The 27,718-nt window shown below is 32.6% G+C and overlaps 1 protein-coding gene across 50 annotated transcripts in view; it reads left to right on the forward strand.

The window, feature by feature from the left end:
• Positions 1–27,718, forward strand: part of LOC145249698 (uncharacterized) — a 369,665-nt gene that overhangs the window by 217,448 nt on the left and 124,499 nt on the right. For all 50 annotated transcript variants that reach the window (XM_080111510.1, XM_080111534.1, XM_080111516.1 and 47 more), the window contains exons 5-8: positions 1,088–1,181; positions 17,971–18,066; positions 23,749–23,820; positions 24,803–24,880. In XM_080111510.1, coding sequence (XP_079967636.1) covers positions 1,088–1,181; positions 17,971–18,066; positions 23,749–23,820; positions 24,803–24,880 — 340 coding nt within the window. The remainder of the gene's footprint in view (positions 1–1,087; positions 1,182–17,970; positions 18,067–23,748; positions 23,821–24,802; positions 24,881–27,718) is intronic.

The raw sequence follows: 27,718 nt of genomic DNA on the forward strand, positions 1-27,718 counted from the left end.
TCTCTATTGATTTCGCAGTGGGAGTTTGTTTGTTTGCAGTTCTAGGAGGTCCACCCTCTCAGGCCTTGCCATTTCTCTGAGAAAGGATTAGTTTATTGCTAATCGCATGAGACACTCTTACCAGGGAATGCTAACGAGGCTACCCATGCACTTTTTGCAGGTCAGAGTGCTCCACCTTAGAAGTGGGGGAGACGGACTGATTTCTTAATACCACTTTTCAACCCTGGTGTCTGAGTTCTTGCAGTGGAAGAGAACTTTTTAAAAAAAAAAAAAAGACCCTCTTAAACTGTTGAGGTTGGGAGAGTTGTCTCCCTTCTTTCACAAACTAATAAAATCAGATCCCTTCACTGTTTTTATTTTTCTTTCAGTATGTAGTCATCTATTTAGGAAAGTGACTGTTCTATGACAAATGTAGATATGTTGACATAATTAGGTGTCTAGCACTATGTGTGTGTGTGTGTGTGTGTGTGTGTGTGTGTGTGTGTGTGTAGTGCAGTACTGTGTAGAGGGAGGGAGAGAGGTAGACAATTATCTGTAACTTTGAAGGCAATTGGTTTGCTGGGAGTTATATTATCATATGGGGGGGGGCTGGGTTATGATGAGGGTAGTTGCTATCTCATTATAACTAGGTTTAGTGGGTCATGCTGCCAGCCACTGTTGGGAGTCACTTGAAAAGGAAGTATACACCACCCTACCCCCTTTCACCCGCCCACAGGTTCTCTCTCTCTTGTGTGTGTGTGTGTGTGTGTGTGTGTGTGTGTGTGTGTGTGTGTGTGTGTGTGTGAGAAAGATTGAGGAACGATTAGGAAAGCATTTCTATTTTTACAGAAGGGTTCTGGTAAATCCATACACACCTAACCACATATGCTCAGCCTGTTTCAAACAGGGGGGACAAACAATCTCTTATTTAGATTATCCACCCAGTGCTAGCATATACACCTTTTTTTTTTTTTTGTATTCATTCATTTATTTATTTTTCCCCAAGCCAACACAAGAACCTCAAGTTTAGTTTAGTTGTGTGAGTTGCTATAAAGTTTGTTTCTTAATCTCGCCTTTGTTTTTTTTTGTTGTTTTTTTTCTGATTCAGATACCCCAACTGTAACACTCTCTTAAGTAACCCAGCTGCACCAGGAGTTACGATACAGTCACAAGAACTCTACCAGCTGGCACAGTACCTTCAGGTAAGGGCGCAGTAGATTTTCTTCCACTTACCTTCTTTTTCTTTTTTATTTATTTTATTTTATTTTTTTTTTGCCGAAAATAGAAATAAACTTATTTTTCAAACGGTTTTATATATTTACAGTCTATTTTTTATGTTGATTGCTTTGTGTCTATTAAAAAAAAAAAAGGTTAGATTTGTGTGTGTGTGTGTGGGGGGGGTAATTTTCTTTACCAAATGTAAACATTACTGTATCTTACGATGTTTGGGGATGCACACCCAAACTTGTATACAAAGTCTTTATAAACAGGAAGTTACCATTCTCAAGGAAAATAAATATTGGTTTCAAGGTATTAGTGTTTTCTCCATTTTAATTTTAATAACTTTTTTTTTTTTTTGTATGTGGGGAGATAGGAATTATTGAGTCTGTATTGATTGATTTTTGTTTATTATCGACGGTTTTATGTTTTGTTTTTATTTATTTCCTTCCATTCTCAAACATATTATCTCTCTCTCTCTCTGGGATGATTAATTAGAATCGTAAAAATCAAAACTTTTAGTGGTATTGGAATCAGAAAAATTTGTACCTATTTTCCGATGCCAAAAATAATTCTTTTACTTGTTTTTTTTTTTTCTTTTATTTGATTTTGTTAAAAATAAAATCTTTCACTGCTGGTAGTAATAATAAAAATAATAAATGTTTATTGATTTTAAACTAATATTAAAACTAAAATCTATAGGTCATCCCTTACAAGTGTAATTTCTATGCTTGAAAAAATATCTGCACATTTAATGTGTTTGTTTTTTTTATGATAATTGGAAAAAAAATAACTACTTCATAGTTAAATATTTAGAGATTCATAAAGAATCGGAATTGGGAATTTAGTAAAGGATCGGTAATTGTACTGGAATCAGGAGGAAAAATATTGAAATCATCCCATCATATATATATAAATTTACCAAAATGATCCAAGATGGTAAAATTAAAGTATATTATAAATATTAAAGAATTAATATTTATAAAATTATCTCAGCCAGATGTAAAAGCTCGATAAAACCAAATAGGAAATAGAGCTTATAATATGAGCAAACAGTTAATAAAATATGTTAAAAAACACTTTGAAATGAGTTAAAAACATATTTAATCTGAAAAGAAAACACTAGATAAATGGATATATAGAGAAACAAATTGAATTTTTTTCATATAGACTTTCCTTGGTTCATAAAGCAAAAATAAAATGAAACAAAGAATATCTTGGAATTATATATTGAAAAATAGGCTTAAAATCTATGCATTAATATCGTAGTACCTTTAACGTACATATGTATGTGTGTCACGGTTTCTAGATTTTAAATTATTTGATCAAATGTTAAATTATTAGTATATAGATACTAGATATTTTAATGTTTGTAGTATGTCATCACCTTTTATCTTCCCTTTTGATAAATAGGATCTCCCAATCACAAGAGATGCAATGTTATGTAAAAATATATATATATATATATATATATATATATATATATATATACTAGCATTTCAGCCTGGTGTTTGGAGGTGTATGTTGAGGGGAAAAAAAAAGAGCGGTCAATTTTTTTTAACTTTGACCCCTATTATGACCCCTTAACATTTAGTGTTTTGGGCTCAAATCAAGTTATTAAGTTAGACCCATGTCCAAGGAACCTATATCTAAAATTTCAAGTGTTTATACCCAAAATTGTCGGAGGAGTTTAGTAGAGTTCTCAAAGGTCAAATCGTTGAACTTGGACACCTTTATAGCCAAATTTCTGGCTGAAAACGGATTACAAAGATTTTCCCCAATCTCAGTACCCTGTATATCAAATTTCGAGTCTGTAGACTGAAAATTGACAGAGTTATTGTGTAGGGAAATGCACACACACACACAGACACGTTCACTTTTATAGATATATTAAATAATGAAGAAATGATGTTGCTTTTGAGCCGTATGTACATTGTTGGTCTCCTGGCCAGGATCCAAAAGTAGTATCTGTTCTGTCTAAAGATGGTAAAATTATATTGTGGGGTTTCTGGTACCCATACAATGGAAATAAGTCACAGACTCCTATAAGAATATTGGAAATAAACCATAATAACCAGATATATTCTGACACTACATTAACCAAATTACTTAGATAAATACTTTCTCTTTTTTTTAACAAAAGGGCTACAATAATATCGCGGGGTCTTCATTCGCACTGAGCATCCACAAAATGCCTAGCAGCAATATATTACATATGAAAGATGCTGCTTTCCACAGGGCCCACTAGTTTATATAATTATTTTCATTGGTATATTTAAGATTTAAAATGAAATAAAATTAATTTGTAGTGAATCGTTAAAACAATTTGCTATTTTACAGCTATTTATAAGAAACACAGCATCAACAAGTGTTTTTATTTTTTTTTAAGAAAACATCACAGCGCTAAGTTGTTATATTACTTAACTTCGTATTGCCCATGTTAAGTTTTCGAGGCAAAAATTGTATGACCTAACTATATTTGAAATTATTTTCTGATTATTTTTCTTCCCATGGACAATGCTGAGTGAATACGGCTAGTTTAGAACAAATATAAACATCAGTGTATCGTATGATGTTTAGGGAAATGCAAATCTAAACGTGTATGTAAATAAAGTCTCTATGAATAGGAAATTGTATTGCACAGAAAAAAAAGAATATTGGTTTGGAGTTATGGGAGTTTTTTCCATTTTAATGTGTTTTGGGGGTGGGGGAGGGTGGATTCTGTATTGATTAATTTTTGTGTTATGGAGTTTTATTGTTATTTTTTATTTCTTTCCATATCCAAACATCACATCTCTCTCTCTCTCTCTTTCATATATATATATATATATATATATATATATATATATATATATATATATATATATAATATAATATAATATAATATAAAGCTGAACATCTATGTGTGTGTCTGGTCACGAATAGGCTCCTATATGGTTGACTATTATAGAAAACTGATCACATATAATGATAGAAGATGTATCGAGACACAGGACTGGGTATGTTTGATCTGGCGTAATGATGATTCATTAAAATTGTGGGGCCTGCGTACGCGCCTGGTCCACAAAGTATGTAAATAAAAAATTAAAAAAAAACGTTTACAAGTGTTTTTGATATAGATGTACATATTAATACTTCGATAAGTATGTTTTAACTTAAATAGGGATGGTATAATGAAATTGTGGGGTCTGCGTTCGCACCTGGCCTCCATAGAATGGAAATAGGCACAAACTTTAATAAAGACTTTTCGTATCTATCTGCGTAAGTATACTTCGATAATTATGTTTCAGTTTGGAGAAATATAGTATAATAAAATTATTGGATGTTCGTTCGTGCCTGACCTCCATAGAATGGAAATATGTCACAAAGTTTAACAAGGTTTTTTAATATAGATCCACAGAATATTATGATAAGTGTTTCAGTGTGAACAGGTATGGTATGATAAATTATGGGGTTTATCTATTTTATTTTTACTTTCATCATATTTTGCTTCAGTTTTGATACCCCCAAATTCGAAGCTATCTCTTTACAACGCTTCCTTTTCATAACCTATCATACTTTCATAAATCAGAGTCCATTTTCTGTAGGCTGTTTTTGAACCCAGTCAACGACAGGTACTTTTGCTAGTATATATATATATATATATATATATATATATATATATATACACACACACACACACACACACTCAATTTTTTCACTTTTTATAGATACAAATCCTTAATTTAAAAAGCTCAATGTGATTACAGAGCATATATAACAAATAAATGATAAAAGTCTATATTCCAAATTTCATGATGTTGACCATCTTACTATTTATTTCTTTAATTCCGTGTGTGTGTGTGCATATATATATATATATATATATATATATATATATATATATAAAATGTTTATTTCTACAAACATAATTGACTGCATATGTGCATACATGTTCTGCTGTCGGGTTTCAGTGAAATTACATATTACTAATCCTTGTGTATGTGTATATGTACATATACATGTACACAGTCATAAGTCAATATCTGTGTTATAGAAATCGATATATTAACAATACATTTAAATAATTTTCAATTGGGGTTAAAATTTTTACTAAATTTATACACACTATTAAAAATTTTTTTCAATTCCATATGGTCGGTTGGTTGTTTTACGGCATACCAACCCTTTTCAGGTTATTTAATGCTGAATCCAGTGATTTTGAAGAACGATTTTTTAATAGAGTATATCGTTTTTTTTTTTTTTTTAAGTCTGTTTCTATTTAACCCATAGTTGGGACCTTAACAGGTACTATCACTCCGGGTCAGAGTGGACCTGGGAGCAAGGGCAATTAAAGGGTGGCTTCACACTCCCCAAAGCCTGCAAGCTGGGGAGTCACCATCGGATATAGTTTAAGGTCATATCAAGGACCAATTCCATATGGAGTCACTAGAGTTAGGTTCACAAAATAACTGAAAAATATTGGAATGTAAAAAAATATATTCAATTTTTTTCGGATAGATTTTCTTTGTTTCATAAAATAAAAATTAAACAAGATTTAAGTATTTAAGAATTCAGGTGATCGCTCATCCCCCTCTCAGTACAGGCCAATAAGTCTCCTGTGCGTCATGAGTAAGTTGCTAGAATCTGTATTAAATACAGAAGTAATCAAACATCTCAACAAAAATAACCTTCTTAGTGACACTCAATATGGTTTCCGTTCTGCTAGATCTACAGCAGATGTCCTTACAGTTATATCGCATAGGATTAGCAAATCTCTCGACGGTGGCAATCTTTCTAGGGCAATTGCTCTTGACATATCTAAAGCCTTTGATAGGGTATGGCATAAAGGTTTACTTCATAAGATCGCTAGCTATGGTATAGCTGGAAAAGTCTTCTCAATTATTAAATCATTTCTTTCTGATAGATTCATAAGAGTAGTAGTTGAGGGGCAAAAATCAGAAGCTCACAATATTAATGCCGGTGTCCCTCAGGGATCCATCCTGGGCCCAACTCTTTTCCTGATCTACATTAATGATCTTCCAAATCATATCCTTACATCATTTGTAGACATTTATGCTGACGACACTACCATTTATGGTACCACATCTAAGACAGTAAACGAGCAAGTTCTCTCCAATTCTCTCTCCTCTGATCTTGAGCACGTAGTACAATGGGGAAAGGAGTGGCTGGTTACTTTTAATGCATCTAAAACCAAGCTTCTCTCTTTACATCATCAACATTCTAATCCACATTTGTCATCAATTGAAATGAATGGCTCTCGTCTTCAGGAGGCCTCAAGTTTTGACAAGCTTCTGGGCTTGACCATTACTCCTGATCTTAAATGGAACACGTATATCAAATCTGTTGCCAAGGCCGCTGGAAAAATGGTGGGATCTTTCTATCGATCCAGTAGATATCTCACTGCTGATGCTATTCTCTATCTATATAAGAGCCAGGTACGTCCAAGGATGGAATACTGTTGCCACATCTGGGCAGGAGCTGCTAGAAAGAACTTGTCCTGCCTTGATAGAGTTCAAAATAGACTTCGTAGCCTCGTAGGAGATGTCCTTTTCTCCTCCTTGCAACCTCTATCTCACAGAAGAGATGTTGCGAGTTTGTCTCTGATGTATCGTTATTTTCATGGAAAGTGTTCAACTGAGCTTCAATCTATGGTCCCCCCTCGCCAAACTTTCACAAGAAACACTCGTCTAGCTGTAAACACTATCAATAATTTCCCCCACTCTTTATCTGTGCCTAAACCTAAACGTAGATTCCATGAACAAAGCTTCTTTCTTAGAACTGCACGCCTGTGGAATTGTCTTCCGTTTTCCTGCTTTCCGGCTGACTACAATATGGTTTTGTTCAAGTCTAAAGTAAATAAGTTCTTGATGAGCCGTTCCATATAAGTTATTAAATTTACCAAATTTTCATTACTAATGATTACTATATTGACCAACTTCTACTGTACACTCTTTAACCCTTATCCTTGAGTGGCCTCTGGGCCTTGATAATGTGGTGATGCCTTTGTAAAAAAAAAAAAAAAAAAAAAAAAAAAGATATTTCAATGAATTATGTATTTGAAATAAAAAATGGTTTAATTAATTTGTTTTCAATTATTCAGTCATTTTGCTATTTTATAACTGTCTATAAGAAATACAGCATCAACAAGTGTTCTTATTTTATTTATTTTTTTTTTTAAAGAAAATATCACAGCTCTAAATTTTTTTTTTTTTATTACTTGACCTCATATTGTAAATGTTGTTTTTAACTTTCAAGGCAAATTTGTAAACATGATGACTATCACAGAGTACATACTGTTTGTTTACAACAAATATAAACATTACTGTATCGTACGATGTTTATGAAATGCAAACTTGAACAATTTCTTTATAAATAGGAAATTACTGTTCACAGAAAAAATAAATATTGATTCTGAATTATTTTCTCCATTATAATGTTTTTTTTTGGGGGGGGGGGCGGAATCATTAATTCTAAATTGATTGATTTTTGTTTTATTATTTAAATTCTTCGGACTACTTTTCTTTTCACAATGTTTTGGTCGATGTAACCTCCAACCTTCAAGTAAATTTTAATGAATTTGGGAATCTTTCTGTCAAATTTTGAAGAGTGGCTGTCTTGTGCGCCTTTTGAAGCCAATCTAGGGGGGGGGGCGGATCAAAGAGAGATAATTGAATAATTCAAATTTGTGAGATTTATGTGGTAATGCCTATGAATCTCCATTAATCATTTAAATGATTTTCTTGATAGAAATAAAACTACTTGACTAATTTATGTGATTTTTGAAATGTGATATTTTTGTTTTGTCATGGGTACAAGCATCATAGATTCTTTTTTTTGTATTTTAATATAGAGGGAATTTTGGACAAGAACCAATTCTTTTCATTTATTTAATGGGAGAAATATATAATTTAGTTTATCCATCATTAACTTTAGTTTTAATGATCACATACACACTAAAAAAACAATCAGCTGACATCTGAAAAAATTCTAACCTTGAACCTGAAACATAGAAATAACTACATGAAATGATTAAAAAATCTTCAAAGCAATCAACAGAAAAAAAAAAGAGCATAAACAAAATTGTATTTAGCAGAGGTACTAATGTGTTAGTTTTCAACAACTAATTACAAAATAAAATTACAAGATAAATGAAATAAGTAAAAAATTATGTCCTTGAAAGGGATATATTTGTTTGAAGTAGCTTAGTGATCCTGGCTACTTAATCAAATAATACAATCTGGTAAGTCATCTTAATGAAGGTTTTTCGTAGTTTTAGCTGGTGATATGCTTAAACTTCAGGATTTCGGCATATCTTTTACCTCTCTCTCAGGCTCAGGCTGCTATATCTGTTTGTGTTTATAGGAGCCAATCATATTCCGGAATGGAACCCCGATATATTCATTTTAGAATTATTAGGGCTTTTTCCGTTTTAATATTTATTGATTGATTATTGATTTTTGCTGTATAGAAAGCATTACATATTACCAATATAGTAGTTAAAAAAAATAAAATGAAACCATAAAAAAAATTCAATATACACTGACATTCTTTTTGGGTCGTTTAGTTTACGTTTATTTTGTCATCCTGACACGAAATCATTTTCTTGTTATCCTGGGAAAAATCAATTGTGAAAATGATATTCTCTTGAAGGTTGAAATTCTCAGTGTAGGCGATCGAAAAAACACTATAATTGGAATACCGTCAGGACCAGTTGCTTTACTGGAGTCAAGGTTCTTGATTAGCTTGGCGACCTTACGCACAGATATTTGTATGTTGCATAGCATGTTGTCTGTTATAGGAGGGAATATGGAGAGTTGATGGCCTTCGTCGCACAGGGTAGAATTTGCCACAAGGTTTTTGGCAAATAGTTTGGCTTTGTTAGATGCTGTCGAGATGACCTCTGGTCCATTGATAATGGTTGGGATAGAACGCACGTTTCTGTTCAGGATCCTATTTGCTATTTGCCAGATTTGCTAGGACCTATATCCAGTCATGGTTGATGGAACAAGAACATGCTACCCACTGAAGTAAATAAAAGGCTCTGTTCAAAATTTCGTCCAAATTTTTGAGTTTGACAAGATACGTCTGAAGAAGGTTCTGACCTTCTTCAGTATCTTGTTACATCGACTGAAACGTGAGAATGATACTCGTGATGAGAACAGTAGTTCAATGAATCCAAATAATGTGAATATGATAGACATTTTCAGTAATGACCAACGATATTCATTTACTCACTTTTGAATTGCCATATGCCTAATTTGTTCAAATGTAAGATTTTACATTCTGTGTAAATAAATATTTCAATGTGTAAGGTGTTATCTTTGGTCAGAAGCTAGAGATCCTTCTTGACTGAGTTGGTTTTTATTTTTGGTTCATCCAGAGTGCCCTGCATAAAAAATTGTTTAATTTTGTCCTTGTGAGAAGATAAGTAAATTGGGGTCGCAATTTTTTTTTTTTTTTTTTTTTTTTTTTCATATTATTAATTAAAAATTTTTTTTATATATATGTGTGTGTGTTGTTTTGGTAAAATGTTTTTTCAATTATATTTCACTCTTTGTGTGTACCAATCCTTTTTGTTTAGAATCTCAGTGTATGCTAGATATAACAATAGATCATATATTTTTAACAAGACGCAAAGTTCTTTCAGAGGGCCTAGGGCAACCTGGATGAGGTTTTGTGCACTCTTTGTCCTCTCTTGTGAATTGTACGATCACTCTAGTAACAGTAAAAAAGCGTATTGAAAAATATCCTATTTTGCATTGACTAAGACCAACTTCATGTTGAGCCATGATTCGTCTTTGCAGAAATTCTGATGGGTCTGATGTTTCTTTGCTTTGTAGCATGCTTCAATGTTGTTACATGCAATTTTAATGAGCTACTCAAAGTTATTTCTTGTAAATATAAATAAGCATATATTAATGTTAGGAAAAATATTTATCTTAGTGTTTATTAGTGTCTATTCTTTTCTGTCATGTCTTTGTGCGTGAATATATATATATATATATATATATATTGCACCCAAATATCTTATAAAAACCAATGTAATCTTGACACTTGTTTCAATATCAATTCTTTTTTTGGTCTGATGACGTGTTGTCTTTAAATTAGAACTCCACTGAAACATGTATGCACATATGTAACCAATAATGTTTGTATAATAAACTGACTATATATCAGCTCTGTCCTGCATTGAGCTATCTTTGAGGCATGCCTTTTTTCTGTTCTTGGCCTTCGGGCCGGGATCAAAGTGTAGTATCTGTTCCGGCAGATACTGCAAGCAAAGACCATATGTAGGGACGACCCCACATATAAGACCTTGGTCAATGTAGGGGCAACCCTTCATACCAATTGTCACTATCCAGCTCCCATTTCCCACCTATCGGGAGCTGGCCCCTTTTCCCTCCCCCCTCCCTCTCTCTCTCCACATTAAAAAAACGGCCTTGTGCCTAATTTGCTCAGTGGGGAAGCAAATAAATACTTCTTGGCTTTCGGGCCAGGATCAAAGTGTAGTATCTGTTCTGCAGATGCTGCACCTAAGGTATTTTGTCCCAGTCAATGGAGGGGAGACCCTCTATACTGGGACAATATTATTTTTGGTAACAAGAGTGTCCTCTTTTGCCTACTTTTAGGGGAGCTGGTTTTTACCCCACATTAAAAACGGCCTTGTGCGTAATTTGCTTTGGTGGGGAAGCAAATAAATACAATCACACGAGTTTCATTGGATTTGCATCTAGGAAACCAATCGATACGACCGGGGTGTGTATATATATATATATATATATATATATATATATATATATATATATATATATTTTTATCTTTCACTGTTTTCTGAAAAAAAAAAAGAAAAAAACGTGGTCACATATCAGGATATTGATAGAATTGCTGAAAAGAAAATGTTTACCTGTAGGTAGGGAAAAGATAAGGTGGGGATGAAGGGATGCTAAATAAACCATATGAATATCTCTTCAAGCGATGACTGAGAAACAGCTGCTGTGGAATCTGTTGATATCATAAGGCCAGAGTGTGTGTTTGTAGGGCGAGTGTAAGAAAGGAAAAAAACAGTTGTCCATCATTACTTTTGAATCATGAGGGCAGAACATTTTCCCAGGGGGAAGATGCGGGTAGAAGAGGATGCTGATGATGGCTTTAGAATGATGATTCTCTTCAGTGGATAGAAAAGTACTCTGATGCATCATCCACAAGATTATTTTGCTCGGAAAATGTTCCATTTATTTTGGGATTTCTCTTTAAGGGTTTTACTTTTGAGTATACACACTCGCTAGTAAAAAAACAAAAAACTAATAATATATTGTGCTACATAGTTCAATACAAATGATAAAATATATTAGCGGGAACTGTGGAAATTCCACAGCAGACTTTTTTGTATGTAATATATTAATGTTTGCGTTCTGTGGGTGTTCAGCATAAATGAAGACCCCCTGATATTATTGTAGCTTTTTTGTTAAAACTGCAAAACTATTTATCTAAGCTAGTAAGGACACTCGGCGTAGCCCGGTTGTAAAATACGCTTAAATATGATATTTTAATTTAAGCAGATTTTGTATATATTATTATAATCAATTTTCCATCGATTCTTATATATTATAAAGATGTGATTTCAAAAATTAAAAAAATCTATCTATGACTCAAGTGCATTAGCTTGAATCGAAAGCAAAACTTATGAAGAAAAAAATATGTTTATATATATATATATATATATATGTATGACTTAAATTCCTTCAGCTATAAACAAAACTTATGAAAAATTCTTGGTAAAATTAGTTATTACAAGAAATGGAAGGTCATAACAATTAAACGGCAGTCACTCAAAAGAAAAAAAAAAAGATGTAACCGGGACACACAAAATAACACATACACTAGTGGGATGATAAGTGTCGTCTTAAAGAAAACAACACTACAGCTTTATTTTAAAACTTTTATTGAAAAACTCAATTCAAATAACTTGATTATGTAGTAAAGCAGACATCTATTCAATGTAGCCACCTTCAGCTTCAATAACCGTCTCAATATGGGTCCGGAACTGGAAGCATGCTTTTCCACAAGTGCTGGCAGGAGCTCAGCAAATACTTGGCGATCAAGCTAGCTTTGGTGTTGTGGGAGGTCATGTTGGTGATGTTCTTAACGTATGACCAAACAAAGTAGTCCAGCGGGTTAAGGTCGGGGAGAGAGGGGTGCAGTGAGAGAAGGGTACAAAGTTGTAGCACTCCTTCTGAAGCCAAGCCTGGGTCTCTTTGGACTTGTGGGCTAGTGCCGAGTCCTGCTGCCACATTCGGGGTCTACCAGCGACCACCTGATTGCATCAGGGGATCACCACACTCTTCAGCACATCCAGGTACACTTTTTACACATTAAACACTTTCAAGCCGACTTCGAAGATGTGAGGTGTCATGGTGTGGTCCTCACTTGAAACCACACCAAAGATCGTAACTTTGGCTGGAAACAATTTCATCACCCTTGGCATGCCCCTGTTATTTGTGGAAATCCAGCGATGCATTTTGAGGGTGCTGGCAATGGTCCTGTTGTCATAACTTGGTAAAGAGTATGAGTTGTACAGCAGTGCATCTCCGATCTTGCTTGTTGAACATTGTGTCACCTTTAGACATAATAGAGAGCTCCTATTGCTCTTAGGATTTGTACACAACTGGCCAACTAGTAGATGGTTTGCAACAAAAAAAGAAAATCCGTTTTCATCAAACTGAAATGAAATCATGTTGGCTTTTCTATGGCGACAATTTTATCCTTCCAATCTCTATGCATATATATGTATATGTGTGTGTGTGTGTGTGTATATATATATATATATATATATATATATATATATTATTACCGTTTTATCTGTTTAGTTACACATATTTACCAGTTCTGCTATATATATATATATATATATATATATATATATATACATATGTCCTAGCACACTCAATGTACTAGTTGTTTTTTAGTATACATTATAAAATTATAAACAGTGTAAATTAAAATCACATGGAAAATCATTTAATAAATATATAAAATAAATTAAGTCATCGTTGTAGGAAAGTGATAATTACTGCTGCTCAGGAGATTCAAACTCGGTCAAAAAGTCATATATGTAATTTTTTATTGTTATTGGCGATAGTAAAAGCATGAGAACGCTACCATGTATTGGACTTTCTAAGTGATGAAGAGTTGCCTTATTTTACATGCAGTGGCTGCATTACGTTGCTCCATAAAGCTGTTGCTGCACAAAATGTAGCCAATAATGTTTCTGTAAGTTAAAAATTATGCTAATACAAAAGAATACCAATTTTATGAAATGAATTCCTTAAACAGAACAGTTTTGCACCACTTTTATGTCCTCTTGCACAGATTAAAGTCAGGATGCAGTTTTACTGTATCTTATGTCTAGAATTATTGTTTGTTTTGATCAGAATCCAATAGATGATTTTGATTCTAGAAAATGTCTAAAGTTTAAGGGGTGCTAAGAAATGGCAATTTAGGGAAATTTGCCTAATTCGTAAAATAATGACGGCAAAGAAAAGAAAATTTAAGGAATATTTATTAATTGATGTCTTATATATATTGCTGAAATTTAAAAAAAAAAAAAAAAAAAATCAGATATCTAAATTTTCACAAAGTGCTCCCCCTTTTATCTCCTTTGAATAAAACTAAATATAGCCCACATTTAGCCATTATCCTCGAGTGGCCTTTGGACCTTGACTTCCCTGTACAAAAAAAAAAAAAAAAAATGGACCTCTTATTTCGAGTAAACTTGTTTCAAATGATTGGTTAATTAGTTTAGGAGTGGATCCTGTTCATACAAAATATACAAGCACATACACGTACCTCAGTATATATAGTAAAGACATGTCTGTGTATGCATGCGTTTGTCTTGTCTGTTCTACTTCCGTTAGTTTCTGATTTAAAGTGTGTCAATTTTTAAAGTGATGCTTATTAGTAAAGACTTGGACAGTGACAATTTGGGAAGTTAAAATGTCAAATATTTTAATTATCATCATTTGACCCCCCCCCCTCGCCCTCCTCCTCCAAATATGAATATTATTAATGCTCTACACCAGTGGTTATTTATTTTCACTTTCCATTCTCATCCTTTGAGTTAAGCATATCACATAAAGCTTGCATCTTCACCAATAATAGTGAATGTTGTTGGCACATCCTCTCTCCCTATGGTGTGTTTTTCCTTGATACTTGGTACACTTTACTGCACCTAAAAATATATATAGTTATTTCCTTTGAACTGGAGAAGGGAGAGTTATTGCCTTTGGAGTAGAGATAGAATCCGCCATGACAGTTTGAGATGTAAACAAAAATGTGCCACACATCAGACATTGAATCATCACGCATCCAGCAGCTTCCACATTACTATTTAATCTGTAAGTTGTTAAATGTCTTAACGGTTCAACTTGATCTGTTGATCATTTTCTTAGTCATTATTAAGCTGATAACCACTATCAACAATTTCACCCACTCCCGTTTTGTGCCTAAATCTAAATGCAACTTCCATGATTAAATTTTCTTTGCTAGAACTGCCCAGCTATGAAACAATGTTTCACTGGCCTACTTCCAGGCTGACTACAATATAGTAGCCTTCAAGTTCGATGTAAACAAGTTCTTGTTGAGCCATCCCCTTAAATAATCAAATTCTACCCAATCTACACCCTTACACTATCACCTTACGTTCAGTAACTCCTTATCCTCAAGTAGCCTTCGGGCCTTGATAAGTGGTGATTTCCTTGTAAAAAAAAAAAAAAAAAAATTTTTTTTAAAATGCATCATTGAATTTACTGATTGAATTTACTGGTCTTTCTTCGGTTACGATGTGGAATCTTGAGGGTACATCTCTTCTTTCCATTGCTGTCTTCCTCATCCAAACAACTGCTTTTATGGACTTTATTAAAAAAAAAAATCAATAAAAATAAAACAAGCATAAAGAAATGCAATCCGTTTTTTTTAAATCGCTTTGACATTTTATTCGTTCTTCAGAGTATATGTGTACATGCATAAAATGACCCCCAGCCTCCTTCCCAAACATTAATATCATTTGTTTTTCTTCTCTTTTTCCCTTTGCAGAACTCAATCATGTTCTGCAAAGCCAAAAACAATTTGCCTCCACAAACCTACCAGATTAAACATGAATAAATATTTGAAGATATAAAGAACTTGAAGCATAATTTTTTTTTTTACCAAAATAGCTGAACAAAAAAAGGATTGATATGCCGTAAGAAGAAAAAATCTTCTGACCTAGAATATATCGTCACAATGCTGTGTGAAGTACCACTAGTGGTGTAATAAGAAAGAAAAAAAAAAAAAAAATTAAATAATTTTGCAACTATGATAAATGCTTAATCTATACGATATTGAAATTCTTTGCTTGTGGTCACAAAATTCATTTTCCTTTCATCATGATATAATTTATCCAAAATGTTTTTATTTCAAGAAAAAATAATTTATTTAAAAACAATAGCAACAAAAATAAATCATTTTCCATAAAAAATAGTCATCGTCAGTTAAATATTCTTTAAATAAAATGAAAACTTAACTTATCTACTTAAAAACTGTAGTAAATTCTTTTTAAAACAATTAGCAGGCCACCTGGAATTGCCTGATTGTAAAATAAGCGTTGATACTATATTTTAATTAATACAGAAACTGAGACATGCAAGTATTATATTTTATCTAAACACTTCACTTCTTGGCAGTAAAAAATAATACTTGAGCTGAGATCAAAATATCGAGCCAGGTATACTAACCATTACACCACATTTACATAGTGTTTTCAAAAAAAAAAAAAAAAAATCTTATTAACATAATAAAGCGGTCATGTTTCTCGACCGTGTGTGCACAGTTGACAAACAGTTAAACATCCCCCCCCCGTACCAGTTTGCTAATTATTTTGACCCCTTAGCAACCCCTCTTTCTAGATGAAAACCGATTTAAGTTTTCCACATGTCTGAATATCCTATATACCAAATGTCAAATCTGTAGATCAAAAATTCGTTGAGCATTTACGTTGAGAAGCATCCTCTCTCATGCACGTTCTCACTTTTCTAGATATGTCGATAATAATTTCTGATCTCTTACTGTAAAACTAATCGTCAGCCAAAGAGTCTTCAAATCAATAAAGCGAATGTCATTTTTTTAAATATATTTATTTAAAACTAGCAGGGCTACCCAGCATTGCCAAGGGTAAAAGTGTAACATAACTTCTATCCCTCTCGTTTTCACCCTACTCTGTACCCCTACCCCCTCCTGCTTTCCACACCCTATTTTTTTTTTCATCCAGCCCATTCCTCTCTCTCAACATGCACACATAACTAGAGTTGGTGTAAGGGAAATAACTGAAAAATAAATGAGTTACTTCTCTTTATATGATAACATTAAACGACGTGTGTACATCTTCATAACCTTAACTGATATAAATGGCTATTGGTCTCCAAATAATGAATTTTTCTTTTCTTTTTTTTTTTTAAATTTTAGATTTGTAATATTCAAGGTTGAAACAATTATAAATAAATAAAGGTTTTTATTTTGTAGTTTTGAAGTTTTAGTTGGACATACAGACAGACATTTGCCTTTTATATAATAGATATGGCATAATCATGTTGACACACTGGTTCTTGTCAGATCACCGAAGTTAAGCAATGTTCAGACTGGCTAGTACTAGATGGGTGACCATTTGGGAATTCTAGGTGCCTCTGCTTATCTCAGCATTGTTTTCAGCTGTCCTGAACCCCCACTTGCCACTGATATTTAACAGTGCCACTCAGGAGAGGTGTGGTTGGAGATTGCGCAACTCTTGCCACAAAAATTCCATGCACAGGCACCGTTACAGTGGGTATCTATAGTCTGTCAAGACTGAAGGAAGCTACCACATGTAATAGATTTACTGTTTTAGTCAGTAGGACACCATAATTTGGTTTTGCAACAATTCATTTTAAAATGAGTAAAGTTGGCATTGTTTACTTGAGCGACATCAGATTAATTGGGTAATCAGATGATCTCATTTTATTTTGAACGTTTGAAAAACGATAGCATGAATATGAAATGGAGTAATTGATTAAAGAAAATGAGTTACTTTGACAACTCTGACGAATGCTAGTTTTCTATTAGCAGGGCTACCCAGCATTGCCTGGAAGCATAAAAATTAAATAGTGTGTTTTTTAACTTTCATGTTAAATCTCTATCTCTGGTGCTGTCTAAAGATATGGACTTCCTGACCTAAAACGGACCAAACATTAATGTAATTGTTTGTTTCTTTTTCATTTGCAAAAGTCAATCATGATCTGCAAAGTCCAAAAAAAAAAAAAAAAAAAATAAAAAATGATCCTCTACAAAACAAGCATGAGTTTGGAGATAACAAGAATTTGAAACATAAGAACTTTTCCCAATTTATTGAATGCAGCATTGAATCATCCAAAGAAGGTTGACATGCCATAAAATAAAACAATCAAACCAAACTTCATGAATAAATATTTCAAGATATAAAGAACTTAAAACATAAAAACTTCTTCCAAAATTCATGGATTTGGCATGAAATAACCCCAAAAAAGGTTTCTATGCCATAAAAACAAAATCACCAAAATTTCCCCTCTCTCTCTCTCTTTCTTCCCTTTCTTCATTAATTTCTCTCTGTCACATACTTTGGCTACTCTGATTTCTTGAAATTTTTAGTTTTTTGCCAGAAAGTTCCTTTTCTTTGCATCATGATATAGAACTTATCCAAATTGCTTTTTTTTGTCTTCATTTCAGGAGGCCCTACACAGAGAGCAAATGTTGGAACAGAAACTCTCTACGTTACAGGACCTTGTACAACACACGCAGGAAGCATCAGAAAATGGCTGGCAGGTGAGAATAATTTTTTTTTTTTTTTTTTTTTAATTCAGCAGAGTTTTTGTTAAATTAATCGCAAGGTTTGATTTTGATTGGCTAAAAAAGTTTAGTATTATCTTAAATGCAACACTGTGACCATCCCCTCTCACTCTTTCTCGTGTAAACATGCATAAAATTTTGAAGAATTAATTGCTTCAATATTTCAAGTTGTTGCTGATGAAAATTCATTTTACGGAAAATAAAAGTAAAATAGTTTTAAAAATGGATGCTTGTGCAGTTTATGGACCACATTAATTTTTTTAGCTGGGATTTTCAAGTTGAATTAGATTGTTACCGTATCTTTAGTTTATTAAACTGTTAGGTGAAAGTACAGAATAATTAAAGTCTCCCTCCACACATTAAGAATGACTTTCTAAACTGCACTTAATTCCAGAAAAAAATAAAATCAATGATGTCTGCAAGTTCATTTCAAATGATATCCAGACAAAAACTCATACATATGGGTTCACAAATGCAGGGTTTCTAAAATAGTCTTAAATTTTAATACGACGAGCAACATAACACCATATTAGTTGATATCGTCTGGGATTTTTGGTTTGTAAGAAACTATAACTGTGTCACTAACTGCACTCCTTTCTCTTTGCATTGCCTTGATTGTCACTATGATGGATTTTTCAGTTGAGGAATTGTTTAGAGACTGGATCTTCATTGTTTGATTCCCAACCTTAACTTTTTTTAATTCACAAAAACGATTATTTTTTTTCCCCACAAATTTTTGCTAACCAGTAATACATATTTTACTGATTTTTATCCTTTGGTGAAAAGAGCCTATCTTTGAGAACCCATGGGTTAAGGATTATTTCAATATCATTGATGTCCAGACAAAAACTCATACTAATGGATTCACAAATGTGCGGTTTTTGAAACAGTCTTAAATTCTAATGCTGAGGGCAACATAACCCTATATTAATTGATATGATCTGGGATTTTTGTTTTCCATGCACAGGCATCGTTACAGTGGGTATCTATAGTCTGTCAAGACTGAAGGAAACTACCACATATAATAGATTTACTGTTTTAGTCAGTAGGACACCATAATTTGGTTTTGCAACAATTCATTTTAAAATGGATAACCATTTCTAATGCGTTACTTGCTGTAGTATAAGATATCAGACCAGGATATAATAGGTAACTTTGTCAATCCCCACCTCATCCCTCTCGGCATTGCCTTGATTTTCACTGTGATAGATTCTTCAGTTTAGGAATAGTTTAGAGATTGTTTTGATAAGGCATTATCTATGAGATTTCTTGCTAAGGAGATGATCACCGAATTGGCTGCTGCCTCCAATATCATGGGAAGGTGATAAAGCAAAGACTGTTGAAGAGTTATGGTTGAAACTGGATGGACAAGTTAGACTTAGAGTTAAGTTTATTTAAAACAAATGAAAAATCTTCACTGTGAAAGGATCAGTTAAGTCTGATGCGTTCACACCTCGGATTGCGGATTCTTGTTTCTGGATCTTCAGTGTTTGCTACTTTTAGCCGTTCCATATAAGTTATCAAATTTAACAAATTTTCATTACTAATGATTATTATATTGTCCAATTTCTACTGTACACTCTTTAACCCTTATCCTTGAGTGGCCTCGTGGCCTTGATAATGAGATGATACCTATGAAAAAAAAGAAGAAGAAAATGTCCAATGTGAACAAGTTCTAATTGAATCGTCCCCCTAAGTAATCCAAGTTGCAAAATTCCCACTGTTTACTATGCTAAAATCACAATGACTAATGTATACCTATTAACCCTTATCCTCGAGTGGCCTCTGGGCCTTGATAAGTGGTGACACCCTTGTAAAAAAAAAAAAAAAAAAAAAAAAAACTATCTTCAATTCGATGGAAAATGCCTTTTATTTCACAAAAAAGATTTTTATGCTTCCTTTTAGTTTATGCTAACCAGTAATATATATATATATATATATATATATATATATATATATATATATACTAGCATTTCAGCCCGGCGTTGCCCGGGTGTTTGGATGTGTATGTTGAGCAAAAAAAAAAATAACTGGTAGTAGGAAGGCAGGCTCGAACCTGTACCGCGAAGGAGAAAAAGAACGGGGAAAAAAACCTGACGTCTTTGCTGTTACGACCACTGCCAAACCGGAATGACGTAGGTTTAAATTAAGGCTAGACAATCGAAAGGAGAGGATGACTTTAAAAAATATCGGCGAAAAAAGCGGATCCCCCCTGTTGAAAAGTGTCCAATTGAAGGTGGAGATATTAATGTTTTTAGCCAGTTTTTCGATATTTGTCATCTGAAAAGTCGAACTTCAAAACGATATTGATGATCTTGATAAAATCCGTTAACTTTGTCAAAAGTTTTAGGCAGACATGCAAACATACATACATACATACATTTATATATTGGTAATTAAAATTTTTTGACCCAAACCGATTAAAAAGCTTGCTCTATCTCTGAATACTCTTTATGTAAATTTCAAATATTTAAACCAGAAATTGTCTGAGTAATTCAGTAGAGACTGCAGAGGCCAATTTTATTTTTAAATTTTGACCCCTATTATGACCTCTTAACATTTATTGTTTGGGGCTCAACTCAAGTTATTAAGTTAGATCCATGTCCAAGGAACCTATATCTAAAATTTCAAGTGTTAAGACTCAAAATTGGTGGAGGAGTTTGGTAGAGTTCTCAAAGGTCAAATCGTTGAACTTTGACCTCTTCTTAACAGCCAAATTTCTGGCCAAAAACGGATTACAAAGATTTTCCCAAATCTCAGTATCCTGTATATCAAATTTTGAGTCTGTAGACTTAAAATTAAGTTATTGTGTAAAGAAATGTACACAGACACACACAGGCACGTTCACTTTTCTAGATATATAAAGATATGTATACACAAATGATGATTGCAACGTCTTGTCAGACGAGTGCCACTCCCTCAGTCACTGAAAGTCCATGAGCCCGAAGATAACCTTTTTTTTTTTTTTTTTTTTTTAGTCCTGCCAGCAAATTCACACACTCAAGCAGACATGACATTGAAGACGGTCCTTGGCATACATACATACCCATAAACATACACACATACATACACAATACATATAACACATACACATATATACATAAATATTCACATACATACACATGTATGCACATATACATACATACACAAAGTTACCACATATACCTACGCATACATATATATGCACCTATACGCATACATATATATGCATATATACATATACACACAAATATATGTACGTATATACATACAAACACAAACATGTATACACAAAAAGTAAATAAATAAATAAAAAATATATACACACATATATACATAAATATACAAATAGGTATACATACATACATACACACACATATGCATATATAGAATGATGGCAGATCAATTATTACATGCTTACAGCATTTCAGGGCTACACACGTGACACTTTTTCCATCACCACGGACAATTTTTATAGACAAATGCCTGAGGAAGTATCTATACAAAGATGATGTTACAGAGTTTTAGCTTTATACAACAGCTAAGTCTCTCTCTCGGTTCAAAATGTTGAGATCCAGCAACAAGCATGAGCAAGATAGCCAGCAACAAATCAAACTGCAGACCAGCTTAATGTGGGTACTGGTCTCCTGCTTTGTTTTTTTTTGTTTTTTTTAAATCGGAGATTTGCTTCACCCAGAGGGGTTGCCTTAACAGGGCTTTTGGGAGTCCTCTCCACCCCACACACATATCGAAATAAAGATATACACATACACATACAAGCATGCATACAAACAGATGCACGCAAACATACATACGCAAGAATAAACACACATGACAACATGCACATACATTCATACATACACGCATGTACATACATATATACATACACGTACATGTAGAATATATATGAAGGAGCATTTATGATGACGATGATGATGTTTGTTACGAATAGGTGAATTCAACATGAATAAAAGAGTAAAACAATCCCAAATACACCGAAGATAGAATAGAAAGACGTTCGCTTCGCCGGTTGTACAGTTTTTAAAATGAAAACGCATCCATAACGGCACAAATCCTCAACGTTCATGACGACGACGATGATGATGGTTGTTACGAATAGGTGAATTCAACATGAATAAAAGAGTAAAACAATCCCAAATACACAGAACATAGAATAGAGAGACGTTCGCTTCGCCGGTACATACATACATATATTACTGATTTTTATTCTTTGGTGAAAAGAGCCTATATTTGAAAATCCATGAGTTAAGGATTATTCTTTATCATTATTCCTTGTTTGAATTTTTGATGGATTAATAAATATTGTAATTTATTTGATTTTTATTTTCATCAATTTTCTTGTTTATTAATTGCTCTATCTAGTATGTTGTGCTTTCTATTATTTTGATAGTTTCTTATTGTAAGATAATACCCAAATTTATTTATAATTATATTTTATTTATTTATATAGCTCTCTTTCTTGCTCTCTCTCTCTCTCACACACTCTCACACATATTGATCAAAATGTACTACCAGACAAACAGATATTTAGGGATATACACAAATACCCAGTGCAAGAGAAATACAAACAATTGCACTTGAAGGGATAATTAGAATCCTAAAGCGATTTCTTGGATTGAGTTTCTGAAATAGTGAGTGAATATCTGACATCTGGTATGATGATCTATCCTCAGCAAATATAAAAAGAAAATTTGGAGGTGGGGGGGTGGGGACAGAAATACAGGGTGTTCCAAAAGTCTTTGGCACATTTCAAGATTAATGGATAAATTGAGTGAGAAAGAGTCTGATGACTTCATTTTCCAACAGGATGGGGCGCCACCACACTGGAGCCTCAGGATTAGACAGTTTCTGAACACAGCACTGCAATGGATTGGACCATCTAGGTGAGAGAATCGCAACCATATCCATAAGGATTGAGATAAGATATTTTTGATTATTTGATCAGATTGAAGATCTTTTTCTGACGTGTGTAATGTATTAATGTTCTTTGACCTCCCAGATCTCACACCCTGTGATTTTTTTTTTTTTTTTTTTTTTTTTTTTGAGAATTTATGAAAGGACTGGTCTATATGCCTTCCATTCCAAGAGATGTGGATGAGCTGAAGGTCCCCAGAGCAGAAGCTATTGCAACCATTGACAACACAATGCTGGGATATGTTTGGCAAGAATTCGACTCTTGGCTTGATGTGTGTCATGTGACCAATAGTGCTCACATTGAACATCTTTAAACATTCCATGAAAAACTTGAGATTACAAGATTTCCGAATATACCAGATGAGTTTTTATATCCTTAATATTTCTCGAGATATTCAATGTCAAAATGTGCTGAAGACTTTTGGAACACACTATTAAGGATTGCGATAAAATATTTTTAGATGACCTTCAAATTTCTTTCTTTCTTTTTTTTTTTTTGTGTGTGTGTGTGTCACCCTATATAAAGACTTTCATTTTTTTTTTTTAAACTTTTACTTTTGCTTTTATTATGAGTTTAAAATAATTATCTTCATAAGTTGATATACAGCTGATATGATTTTGCTATTCTTTTATTTGATCAGATTGAAGATCTTTTTCTGACGTGTATAATATATTAAATAATGTTCTTTTTTTTTTTTTTTTTAATTTTTAAAAAGTTAATATATAATTTTTATTTTACTTCAGGCCTTAATTGATGAAGATAGATTATTATCCCGGTTAGAGGTTTTAGAAAGTCAGCTGAATACTTATTCTAAGGTAAGTTCATCTTGGTTTGTTTGGATCACTATTGGTTGTTATTTTTTATGTTTCAGTTGATGTACCATTGGGTGTATTTGATTGAACTTTGTAATGTATACAAAATTTAGTACTTAACCATTTAAAGTTAAAAAGTTCTGTATAAAGTTCACCAAGAGAGAAGTTGCACCATTTAGGACATTTATTTTTTATAAACATTTATTTTTTAATTTAAAAAAAAAAAAAATTATGTTAAAATTTTTAAATTTTAGTTTTTTAATTATATTTTTATCTATTTAAAAAAGTTTTATTAAAGTGTTTCTTTTAATATTTGTGAAGATTTCAGTTTTTTTTTTAAACTTATTTTTTAAATTAAAAAATTATTTTAAGTTCCAAAAATTATGTTAAAACAATTATTTAAATTATATTTTTTTATTAAAATTTTTTTTTGTTTTATTAAAACATTTAAATTTTATTAATAAAAATTGATTTTTGGATTTAATTTTATTTTTTATTTCAAAAGTTAATGTAAATTTTTTGCTATAATTTTTTTTTTTTTTTTTTATACTATAATGAAATTATTTTTACAAATTATGGTCAAATGTATGCTCAATGAGAAAATTATATGAATATATATATATATATATATATATATATCACAAAAAACAAATAACATAAGTAAATCAAATCGTGATATATCAAAACAGTCGGCGAGATGGACCAGCAGATAAAGAGGTTAGGCTCATTACTGTGGGGTCCCGATTTTGAATCTTGCTAGATTCAGCCACTCTGATGAGTCGTAGACGATGAAACACGTCAGTGGATAATTATATTTAAAAAAACAAAAACAATATATATATTTGAATTTTAAATTAATAAAAGAGCTCTTATTTAAGATAATTGCCACTTATAAAATATATTAAATTCTTGGTAGCTAATTTTTATGCATGTGCTTAGTTTTTATTTCCTAATTTATTTTTATCCTATTTTTTTTTTTTTTTAGAATCATGCTGAAGATACTCTTCGACAAGAACTTGTAGCTCTGCATGATGACAAGCATCATTATGAAACAACAGCTAAGGTTGGTGCAATTTTCTCTACCAAACTCCTCTGCCAATTTCTGGTCTAAACACTTGAATTTCACTCCTGAGCTCCTGATTCACATAAAACAATTAAAAATTGTTTGATGTGAATCAGGAGCTCAGGAGTGAAATTGTTAAGTGTTTGTGCAGTATAATCGGATCTCAAACAAATGAATTTTAGGTTAAAACATAATTTTGTTCTTCATGTCGAAATTAGTAAGAATTCCAAAAAATTTGGAAAATTATCAAGTAAAAAAAATAATTACAAGTAAAAAATAAAAATTTATCGAATTATAAAGTTTTATATTTGTATAATGTTAAAGTGTTTTTAAAATCTGAGGGAAGTAACTGCAGCTTATGATTTTGACAAAATATTAAAATCTGTCATTTCAAAATGTAAAATGGCAGAAAATAAAAAATAGTTTCAGATCTTCTGCTCAATCATAATTTTATAATTTTGACATGACATGCAAGTACTTAAATGTTGAAATCATCGTTATATGGATAATTACTCTCCGTACTCTGATCTCTTGTTCTTAATTCCCTCATCCACCTCCCTGTCCCTATATTGCAAGTAAAAACACACTACATGCAAATATATATAATCTATCTATATATCTATAAAAGTGAACGTGTCTGTGTACATTTTCCTTCGCAATAACTCTGTTAATTTTCAGTCTACAGACTCAAAATTTGATACACAGGATACTGAGATTTGGGAAAATCTGTGATTGGTCTTCGGCCAGAAATTTGGCTGTTAAGGGGTCAAAGTTCAACGATTTTACCTTTGAGAACTCTACCAAACTCCTCCAAAAATTTTGTGTCTAAACACTTGAAATTTTAGATATAAGTTCCTTGGACATGGATCTAACTTAATAACTTCATTTGATCCCAAAACAAATGTTAAGGTGTCATAATAGGGGTCAAAGTAAAAAAAAAAAAAAATTGACCATTTTTTTTTTTTTTGTTTTTTGCTCAGCATACATCTCCAAACACCCGTGCAACGCCGGGCATCCATGCTAGTCTATCTATAAAAATGTATGTGTCTGTGTGTCTGTCTGTGTACATTTTCCTACGCAATAACTCTGTCAATTTTCAGTCTACAGACTCGAAATTTGATATACAGGGTACTGAGATTTGGGGAAAATCTTTGTAATCCGTTTTTGGCTAGAAATTTGGCTGTTACGGGGTCAAAGTTCAACGATGTGACCTTTGAGAACTCTACCAAACTCCTCTGCCAATTTCTGGTCTAAACACTTGAAATTTTACACATAGGTTCCTTGGACATGGATCTAACTAAATAACTTTATTTGAGCCCAAAACAATAAATGTTAAGGGGTCAAACTTTAAAAAATTACCGCTCTTTTTTTTTTTTTTTTTTTCTCAACATACACCTCCAAACACCCGGGCAATACCGGGCTGAAATGCTAGTGATTATAAAAAATATATACTTTTAATGTATATGTTCAATAAAAATTTTTTCTAAATTTCCACAGTTAATTAAGCTCAATAAAAATAAATTTACACTTTCAGAGCATAATATATCTGAAGAAAACATTCCAAAGATGTATTTATATCCTACTCCTATTATTTTATTGTTAGTATACTGTGTTTTGCACATTTTTCTTGAACGGGGAAAATTCGGCAAACAACTCATCAGAGACATGTATTTTCCTAGGAAAAAAGACACAGTTGCCGATACATGAATTAAAATCTCCTTATGGATTCTGAATTACAATGCTTTTGTTTTGTTTTTTATCTTAAAGGATACTAACAGATTATATAACAAGTAAAATCTTTACCTTTGAGTTTTAAGGATTTCTATTTCCTTCAACCAATTTTTATTCTTTGTAATCCAAGAAGAAAAAAAAAATCTCCAATTGTGTCTTTTTTCTGAGAAACATAAATTTGTCTCTGATGAGTTGTTTGATGAATTTCCACCATTCAATGAAACATGTGTAAGATGCATTATGTCAACAATAAAATAATATCCGTGTGATATAAATACGTCTTATGTTTAGAATGTTTGCTTTCAATATATATATACACTGCGTGTCAAATTATTAATGAGATAACATTTTTTTTACCAGTTTCAGAAACTTACCAGTAGTTTCTATCAAAAGCTTCGGGAACGTTGGCAATGCTGAGCTGCACGTACTGTGAAATTTTCGTACTGTTCCACGCAGTGTAAACAACTTGCTATCGTAATTGCTGAATCTACGATATTTGAGGTGTGTCAAATTATTAACAAGGCATTTTTTTCGTCAATAAAATGGGTCATAAAGGTTGTTTGAGTTGTTCTGAAGAGTACTATTACAGAACAGTTAGCAAAAGGGAAAACTACCCTTGAAATATCGAAAATGATAGTAAGGTACTATCAAACTGAAGTATGTAAGAGAGCTGATAAAGGTAAATCTAAAGTTATTTCATGCCGTTTTCTATTCTAACTTAAACGTGAAGTTGTTAAGAACCCTGGGCAGACAAGTCGAGAAGTCTTTGCCCAAACTTGATTGAAGAATGTCTCAAAAAGTAATCGATGTCGCCTTCTGAAAGAAGTGGCAAAGTCTGTTAAGCCTGTGACAAAGCCTCTATCAAAGTAACATCACATACAAAACCGATTGAAATGGGAAGAGGACAACATGAAAACGGATTTTGCCAAAGTTTTGTTCACGGATGAAGTGCGTGTCACTCTTGATAGTTCAGATGGCTGGAGCAAGGGATGAGTCCTAGATGGAGACATCGTCATCAGCGTTTAAGGCGACAACGATGTGGGGGTGGGATAATGATTTGGGCTGAGATTATCAGAGGTACTTCAGTTGGCCCATGAAGAGTCACAG

This window comes from Euprymna scolopes, chromosome 28 (assembly GCF_053919585.1).
Source record: "Euprymna scolopes isolate OS-2025 chromosome 28, ASM5391958v1, whole genome shotgun sequence".
NCBI lineage: Eukaryota > Metazoa > Mollusca > Cephalopoda > Sepiida > Sepiolidae > Euprymna > Euprymna scolopes.